At 50.0% G+C, this 9520-nt stretch overlaps 1 protein-coding gene across 1 annotated transcript in view; it reads left to right on the forward strand.

The window, feature by feature from the left end:
* Positions 1-9514, forward strand: part of ATRN (attractin) — a 140907-nt gene extending 131393 nt beyond the window's left edge. The window contains exons 28-29 of the mRNA XM_035895064.1: positions 6322-6436; positions 8296-9514. Coding sequence (XP_035750957.1) covers positions 6322-6436; positions 8296-8420 — 240 coding nt within the window. The 3' untranslated portion in view covers positions 8421-9514. The remainder of the gene's footprint in view (positions 1-6321; positions 6437-8295) is intronic.
* The last annotated feature ends 6 nt before the right edge of the window (positions 9515-9520 follow it).

A 9520-nucleotide genomic window follows, 5' to 3' on the forward strand; every position in this document is an offset into this window, starting at 1 on the left:
CCGTCCCGGGGGGGATTTAACAGCCGGGCAGAGGCGGTGCTGAGGGACAGGGTGTAGTGGTGGGATGGCAGGGGTAGGGGGGCGGTTGGGCTGGGGGAGCTTAAAGGGCTTTGCCAACCCAAACAATTCTTTGGTTCTATGGTGAAACCCTGGCAGGGGTTGCCCAGAGAGGGGGTGGAGGCCCCATCCCTGGGAACATTCCAGGCCAGGTTGGACGGGGCTGTGAGCAACCTGATCTGGTTGAAGATGTCCCTGGTCCCTGCAGGGGGTTGGACGAGATGACCTTTAAAGATCCATTCCAGCTCACACTCTTCTGTGATTTTATGTTCAGCTGCGTGAAATTGTCACTCCAACACACTCACAATATTCCTTTGAGGACAAGGGGCAGCTTTTGGGAGCGGTGCCTGACGGGTAGACCAGCTGCGGGTGTCTGTGCATAGCAGAGATACATCCCGGGCAGCACAGCATCCCCTTCGCTGACCTCCATCCTGGTTGCCACCAGAAGGGAGATAGTCTTCTGCCTACACGTGTCCTACTGCTGCTGCACCTGTTGGCTGGGTGCAAGCGTGCTCTGTTCCGTGAGTCAAGGAGTCAAGTTGCGCCAGGGCAGGTTTAGGCTGGACATTAGGAAAAACTTCTTCACAGAAAGGGCTGTCAGGCTCTGGAATGGGCTGCCCAGGGAGGTGGTGGAGTCCCCATCCCTGGAGGTATTTAAAAGAAGGATAGATGAGGTGCTGAGGGACAGGGTTTAGTGGTGGGATGGCAGGGTTAGGTTAAAGGTTGGACTCAATGATCTTAAAGGGCTTTTCCAACCAAAGTGATTCTATGATTCTATGAGTCAAGGGCACGGCTCCTTTCTGATGGGCTCTTGGATGGCAATTTGGCTTGTAGGGATTGACCCACCACCAAAGGTGAGATCCTTTTATCCCATTAACTGCGGTCTTTGTCCACGTACTCCAGCAGCTGGGCTCCGCTCTCCCCTCCGTGCCCCCCTCCCGGTGTGGGGCTCTGCTGTTCAGGCACCGCACAAAGCAGTCATCATATGCCAAGTGTCTGAGGGATGCACCTTATTTGCATAGATTTGAATAATGTCTACTTTATTGTGCCATTAAGCCTTCAATAAAAAGGAATTGCTTCTATAATTTAACAATGGGTTTATCAAAACACTCGAAATTAAAGTCTCTGGCAGAGGCTGGTTTTAACTGTCTGAGGAAAGGTGTTGCAAAGTTTGGAGATCTCCGTTTCTTGGGGTTTTTTTTGTTTTTTTTTAAGTGGGCCATTAAAACCCGCCTGTCAGGCTGAGGCACAAGCATTTATAATGACCTGATCTCTGGTTCCTGAGTCCGCTCCAAACCTTCTTCCAGAAAAGCAGCTTGGACGTGCACCAAGAGCGTTCCGAAACCAGGCAGGAGGCAGCCGTGCTGCAGAGCTGGGGAAGGAAAGGAGATGTGACCTCTTCTTGGGTCTCGCCATGAATATTCAACTTGATGAAGGAGCACTGGCCCAGGCTGCCCAGGGTGGCTGTGGAGTCTCCTTCTCTGGAGATATTCAAAGCCCGCCTGGACGAAGTCCTGTGTAACAGGACAAGGGGTAATGGTTTTAAACTAAACCAGGGTAGGTTTAGACTAGATATAAGGGAGAAATTCTTTACAGTGAGGGTGGTGAAACACTGGAACAGGTTGCCCAGAGAGGGGGTGGAGGCCCCGTCCCTGGAAGCGTTCCAGGCCAGGTTGGACGGGGCTGTGAGCAACCTGATCTAGTTAGCGGTGTCCCTGCTCACTGCAGGGGGGTTGGACTAGATGACCTCTAGGGGTCCCTTCCAACCCAAAACATTCTATGATTCTATAACATGCTCTAGGAGAACATGCTTTAGCAGGGGGTGGGACTAGATGATCTCCCCAGGTCCCTTCCAACCTCTGCCATTCTGTGATGAAGCCAGCCAGCTTCTCCTTAGCTGCTTTGCGCCCTGGTACCACCTACATAAGTCATGTCAAAACACGCGTGGGCTCACAGCAAGGCCAGCTGTGGGTGAGATGCGCAATCAAGGCAGCCATGGAGTTGCTGGTTGAATTACCCACGTGTTCTCCTCCGTCTGCGGAGTACGGTCCCTGGGCCCCACCGCCGGGTTGGCTCTGCATCTGGCAGAGGGCACGGGATGCCCTTCACTCCCGGCTGACCTCTTCCTTGCATCAAATTCATCATTCCCGTCACTCGGCGCGTGAGTCATTTCATCAGGCTGCGCTTTGTCTGTCGGCCTGGCGAGCGCACGCTTGGCGATGAGATGCGCTATGAGTCACAGTTCAAAAAGCAGGTGCCTGAACTGGTGCTGTCAAAAATAAATTTACAGGACTCGATTCTTTAGGCTGGTTTTTGCTGTTATTAACTGCAGCTTGTCTCAGGAAAAGGGCTCGTTTTGACGGAGGCGAGACCGTTTTTTCCCCCCTTTTAGGTTTAAGATCGAGATTAGTTGCAGCAAGATGATCTCGTGCTTAGTGTTTTCCTCCCAAATTAGCTTGCAACTGCCTGGCAGATTTGGGATGCATCATTATAGAAAGTGTGCTTCCTTGCTTTGCACGGTTAATAGAAACAAAGTTCCCCATGCAGTGAAATATTAACAATTTTTTACTAACGCTCAGCTTTTCTGAGCCCGTTGATGAGGGAAGAAAGGAGGCTCAGAGGCACGTCCTCTGCCCTCAGCTGCCCTTGGTACATCAGATAGATTAAAAATTCACTGCAGCACGAGGGTGGGACTCGTCCCTGTGAAACAACACTGAATGGGAGGTGTCGGGGTGGCCGGGGTCTGCTGTCACTCGCTGGGGGACAGCACTGCCTGCCTGTCCGGGGCTCTCAGCACCTGCCTAGGAGCTCCTCAGGGTTCAAAGTGGGATCAGGAGAGCAGAGAGGAGGAAGACGTGTGAGCTAGAGGAACAAAATAAAAATCCCATGGAAAGGGAAAGATTGTGCCCACAGGGAGTCATAACGAGAATTTCTGCTGCGCGCTCAGGGTTCATTAGTTGGAAAGGGCAGAGGAGGAGAAAGGGTCCTGCTTGGGGCTGAGAGATGAGATAAATTATCCTCAAAGTCTCTTTAGTTTGGTGACTGAGAGCTGTATAATGAACTGCTTCTATTCCTTACCATTTTGTGATGTGCAGGAGAATCAGGTTGGGTTTGATACCATTAAAGAGGCTCTGTCAAAGCCTGCAATGCCTCTCCGGTCACCCCTGGTCCAGGGCAGTTGGGAGAGCTGGAGAAGGGAGCGTTTGCGTTCAGAGAAGAAATTCAGAGCCTTGCTCATTCAGATGAGCCAAACGAAGGCCGAGATGTACAGTAGGGTAAAGCCCAGGGTTAAGGCGCAGAGGAACGTCAGATGGGTGAATACGCTTAGGTGGGAAAGAATTGAGGTTAGCAGAAAGTTTCTGGTGTCAGAGCGGTGCGATCCAGGAGCTGGGAGCCTCCGGAAAGGTCTCACAGAGGTGATGGCACAGGCTGAAAGTGTCATTACTTTTAAAGCAGAGCATTGCACTTTTATGTGCAGTCACCTGCATTAGGGAAGGGCTGGATTCGGTGACCGTGAGAAGTATTTTCCAGCCTCCTGTTGCTGCACGTTGGCTGGAGGATGATGAGGGTGCTGCTGAGCATTCCCACGCCGCTATAAAGCCTGTTGGAGTAGAGTTGTACTGAACAGCTTCGGTGGGGGAAGGAACAGAGTTGCGGAACTGTTTTGATTAGAGTCATAGAGTGGTTTGGGTGGGAAGGGACCCCTAGAGGTCACCCAGCCCAACCCCCCTGCAGGAGCAGGGACATCTCCAACCACATCAGGTTGCCCATAGCCCCGGCTAACCTGGCCTGGGATGTTCCCAGGGAAGAGACCTCCACCCCCTCTCTGGGAAACCCCTGCCAGGGTTTCACCGCCCTCAGGGGCAAGAAGTTCTTCCTCATCTCCAGTCTAAACCTGCCCTGGTTTGGTTTAAAACCATCCCCCCTTGTCCTGTCACAGCTGGCCCTGCTACAAAGATACCTTTCCTCTGGGCCCCCTTGAAGCCCTGACCGGCCGCGCTCAGCTCTGCCCTCAGCCTTCTCTTCTCCAGGCTGAACACCCCCAACTCTCCCAGCCTCTCCCCATAGCAGAGGGGCTCCAGCCCTCGGAGCATTTTTGTGGCCATTAATCTGGTAGGGGTTAAAAGCAAATACATTTAAGAGGTATTTAAAAAGCCAATCTCTTCTTGGCCTGTTCAGTTGCTCCTTCATCCTCCTCTTCCCCCCACTGCTTCTCCTTTGCTTGGTCTTTGCCGCTCGCTCTGCTCAACTCTGAGGACGAGCGCTGTAACACCCGAGCACCGGGCTCCAACCTCTGGCATTCCGCAGGTCTCTTTTATTAACAGTGGCATAAGTAAGGGACTTGGCTCTCTCCAAAACAAAATAAACTTCGTGCTCGGTGCACGCTCCCGCTCATACGCCACAAGTCCGTGGGCTGTGTTTCTGCAGTTGCCTTCTCTGTGCTCTCTCCATTACCTCTGGTAATTGAGTCGCCTGTGGGATACAGCACCAGGGTATGCTTGGCTGCTTGGTGGGAAAAGCATTATTTTGAGTTTGATCCCATTTGTTGGGGGGCGGGGAGAAGATGAAGAAATCTGCAGTCATAAACCAGCTTCCGTCGTTACAGCCTGTAGAACGCGTATTTATCTACCTTGCACAGACTAACAAATTGTTGTTGCAATCATTACAGTAAATATGAGATATGAAAACAGTTTTAAGTTTCATTTTGCTTGCTGTCATCTCTTTTTTTTTTCTTTTTTATTGAGCAGCAGTAATTTAATGGCATTGTTTGACTCCTGCTCATTTTTTTTTTCCCCGTGTCTTGCATTGTATTGAGTTTCTGTTGAACATTTAAGTACAGCAGTACAATTTTATGCCTAATGGAAAAAGCAATAATTATTTCATTAATACCAGGGTAGAATTTGTCCGTACTAAACAAGAAATCAGAAAGCACTGAGCGTATCGGGTGAAATAGTGTTTCTCAGCTGGCTTTGCTTATCTGGAAGAAAAGCAGGCGCCCCCTTGTACCCCTACTCATAGGCGTAGGCTTGCATCCTCGTCTCGCTGTTGTGCCATCCCCAAAAACGCTGATCGCCTGGGGGGGGGGGGGGTCGGGGCCCAGCTCAGGTAAGAACATATTTTAGTGTCTGGGTTGTGCTGTTGGGTTTTGTCTTTCTGATACCGTATTGAAATCAGCTGCGGATCGTTCGGATGAAATCTTTACGAGAGCAGAGTGGGAGGGTGATGTTGAAAGACACCCAGGGATCCCTCCCCCTGCTCCTCCAGGGTGACAGAAAGCTGGCTGCCCACCCTGTCCTCAGTTATCCGCTCACGTTTTAGCTGAAAGCTTCGTGTTGTGTCCATGTTTGTAACCTAAAACATGAAATATTCATATTCAAAGCAAAGAGGCTTCAGCAAAGCTCAATAAGAGGAGTCCATCTTAGGATAAAAGAGGTCCCTGAAACCAGACCTAGGATCACAAACCGCTCCTCTGCTCTGCTGAATCCTCTGCTTTTCAGCTGAAAAGAAGGACACTACAATCCTGTAGACTTTCTAAAGCACTTCCAGCTCCCCGCGCAACCAGCTACCTAAGAACATAGTCCAGGCTGGTCTAGAAGACCACTGGAAAATGAACCCAACCCCTTGGGAAAGAACAGAAATGAAAGACAAAATTGGGGGACCCCAACTTAGAGCAAACAACAATGAAGTAGAGAGGGGTTTGGGGGATAAATATTCTTCACCATGTTAATGCGTACGGTGCTGTGAAGGTTGTGTGGGGTTAAACTCTGGAAAGGGAAGTCAAACCGCCAAATCTAGTTAAAGATGTCCCTGCTCCCTGCAGGGGGGTTGGGCTAGATGACCTCTAAAGGTCCCCCTGCTTTGGGAACAAAGCAGCCGTTCTCTCTGTATCAGTGGTCAGACGTGCCGATGGTTGTGATACGCTACCAATGGGTTTGAAGGAAAAAAAACCCCTCGATCCTGTTGTTTAGCATAAGCTGCTCCTTGGTTATTGAATTTAGGGAGAAATACAAGCCTGGTGCAGTGCTCGACTTTTTAATAGCTAGATTTTTATTAAGTAAATGTGGGTTTTGCCATGAGCAGGGTTTTGGTTGTTACTAACATTGGGTTTAGGCTTACTAGCTACACGCTGGAAATGTGCCAAGCGTGGAAACATGGTTCATGCCCCGAGGCTTGTACGATCCGAGAAGGACGACGCTGGGCTAAGAGGGAGGGTGTAACGCACTGTATAACATTTGTTTTCTTCTCTTCCTTCCCTCGCTGCAGACCGTACCAAAGCCAATAGCGCTGGAGCCCTGCTTTGGGAACAAAGCAGCCGTTCTCTCTGTATTTGTGAGGTTGCCTCGAGGACTGGGGGGTATACCCCCACCAGGACAGTCAGGTGAGGAATATTGTTGCCTCCGCTGGCTTGGTATTAATTAACTCTGTGCTCCTTCCCCAACCTCACAGATTCACCTTAGAGTTTCAGACTTGATCCCGCAGTAATCGCTGTACCCACACCGCAGCCGAGGATGTACTCGGATTATTTTGATGCTAGCTATCTTAGAATTATAGGATCATGGAATCGTTCAGGTTGGCAAAGCCCTTTAAGCTCCCCCAGCCCAACCGTTCCCCTACCCCTGCCATCCCACCCCCAAACCCTGGCCCTCAGCACCGCCTCTGCCCGGCTGTTAAATCCCCCCAGGGCTGGGGACTCGACCCCTTCCCTGGGCAGCCCCTTCCAGCCCCTGACAGCCCCAAGGGGAAGGAATTGTTCCCCATGGCCAACCTCACCCTGCCCTGGCACAACTTGAGGCCGTGTCCCCTCTTCCCATTGCCCGTTCCCAGGGAGCAGAGCCCGACCCCCACCTCACTACACGCTCCTCTCAGGCAGTTATAGAGGGCTTGGGCCCTGCTAGCTTCCAACCTGAGGTTTGACTCAGTTTCTTGGGTCAGTTAGTGGATGAGCAGTGGCTATTTGGATTACGCTTTAATTTATGGCTGGGGACAAGGGGGGATCTGGTACAGACAGGTTTGCAGTAGTTACTAGGAAAGTAACTTGTCTCCCAGCCTAATTCCCTCCATTCCCAGCTCCATTTGTAGAGAGACATCAAGTCCTTTCAAAGCATCCGTTCCCTCCTCTTAGCAGCTCTGGACAGAGAGGTTTTCTCCATCCAGCTTCAGGTTTCCTTGTTCCCAGCCCTTTCTCGCTTAAACCAGCTTGCAGGGCACTGGGACGCAACCTCCTGGGCAGCTTGTGATTCAACTGGGGCTTCTCCAGTGCCCAGTGAGCGTGGTGAAGTGGAGGATCTTAAGAGAGTATTAGCTGTCTCCGGGATGGGATGGTTTGGTTATGAGCTGTATTGAACTAAATCCCAGATAGGCGATGGCGGCTTTGTCCGTGTTTCTGCCAAGAGGAGGCTGCAGAGATGCCGGAACTCCTAGAAAGAGTCCAGATGAGAGAAACTAGGATGATAAAGGGACTGGAGCATCTCCCCTATGAGGAAAGGCTGAGGGAGCTGGGCTTGTTCAGCCTGGAGAAGAGAAGGCTGAGAGGGGACCTCATCAACATGTACAAATATCTCAAGGGTGGATGTCACGAGGATGGAGCCAGACTCTTCCCAGTGGTGCCCAGTGCCAGGACAAGGGGCAATGGGCACAAACTGAAGCAGAAGAGGTTTCAGTTGAATGTGAGGAAGAACTTCTTGACTGTGAGGGTGCCCGAGCCCTGGCCCAGGCTGCCCAGGGGGCTGTGGAGTCTCCTTCTCTGGAGATATTCAACCCCCACCTGGATGAAGTCCTGTGTAGCATGCTCTAGGAGAACCTGCTTTAGCAGGGGGGTTGGACTGGGTGATCCCCCGAGGTCCCTTCCAACCCCTGCCATTCTGGGATTCTGTGGGAGGCGCGGCGGAACCTCCATGCAGGCGTGCTCCCGGGATTTATTCTAGCACATCCACCGGTGCAGAGAAAGACACCTCTCTAATATTACGAGTTTCAAATCCATTAATACCCACGCTTCTTATTTCCAGCTTTTGCTACTGTGGTTGCTTTCAAGAAAATGTGCAGTATTTAAAAGCTTATTTCAGAATAGCCGCTGGAGTTTAAGCTCTTAAGCCAAAACGCTTTTCCAGTTTGCTTTTTTTAAGAACAACTCAAAAAATGATATTCACCTTGTGGCTCGGAGGGGTTTTCTCAGCTGTGGTGGAAGGATTTGTTTCTGTGACTATTTGGTTCCGTGACTGTTCCCTTTTGTTGCCTCAGGTCTCGCAGTGGCCAGTGCACTGGTGGACATTTCACAACAGATGCCAGTTGCCTACAAAGAGAAATCGGGTGCAATACGAAATCGGAAACAGCAGCCCCCTGCACAGCCAGGAACCTGTATTTGATGCATGGACATCAGAAACTGTATAGAGTTTTAAACAAAACGGAAAAGTAATACTGAGGAGGAGGAGGAGGAGGAGGAGGAAGATTTCCAAGTTGTGTCACAAGAGACTAGAAGCACTCAGAAAAACACAGCTTCCTTGAACTCAACTTTTTCTCTCATCTACGTGATAGTTGGCTTTATTTGACAACTGCTCCACTTAAGTTTTACTGACACGTGGCTTCAGATTGCTCCTTTGTTTTCTTCGAGTTTAAAGTAAAATAATTTTATTGCAGGTCCAGTAACATCCGATCGCCGCCATTCATGGTCAGTGTAAATAGAACGGTAGTCCAATATGAATGACACTCAGGTTTATACATGGAAAGTGCTTTGTAGTTCATGTATTTATCAAACTGTACAAAAAGAAAAAGATGCAGTGTTTACAGGTGTCAGCTCTCAACACATAAACACTACTATTAATCTTCAAAGCATCTTCATCCTTTGTTTTCATTTAATATTCTCTGTTTACTCCCTCATTATATTCTCTGTTTATTCCCTCATTATTTAAGTGGAACTCTCTTCCAGAGGCAGCGGTTTCGTGTAGTCGTCGTGGTCCGGAACATCAGGAACGCAAAAGCTGGGATGGTTTAAAGGTCGCTGTCACGCGTTGCTCAGACCACCCCGCCATACCTGGAGAAGTCGAATGTTGCTTTTGAAGGACTCGGTGCTTACACAGTCTTAACCTGCTTGGAGTACACCACACACAAGTGCCTAGACTGGAACAGATCTAGGGAGTGAGGAGACCGCTACACACGTTTCTTTTTAACATAATTCTGTTCCTTTTAAATATATGTATACACACACACATATATATAGAGGCACCCAAGGCAATCTGTGTTCTTTGTCATCTATCACGTGCAGTCAGGGGAAAATGGCATTTTCCTGACCAACAAACCACTCAGCCAGGTGGAAATACCTGGAGGGAGAGTAGAGTTTTGGTATCTCGCAAGAAAACCCCTGGTTTCACCAGCGCTTTTAACAGAAGCAGTTTGTGTTCCAGGTCAGAGATGTTGTATTTCTTCTCATTTCCTCTCTGCCCATTTTGGCCTCTTTACCTCCCCCTTC

The sequence above is a fragment of the Egretta garzetta genome, unplaced genomic scaffold (assembly GCF_000687185.1).
Source record: "Egretta garzetta isolate BGI_Z169 unplaced genomic scaffold, ASM68718v1 scaffold265, whole genome shotgun sequence".
Taxonomy (NCBI): Eukaryota; Metazoa; Chordata; class Aves; order Pelecaniformes; family Ardeidae; genus Egretta; species Egretta garzetta.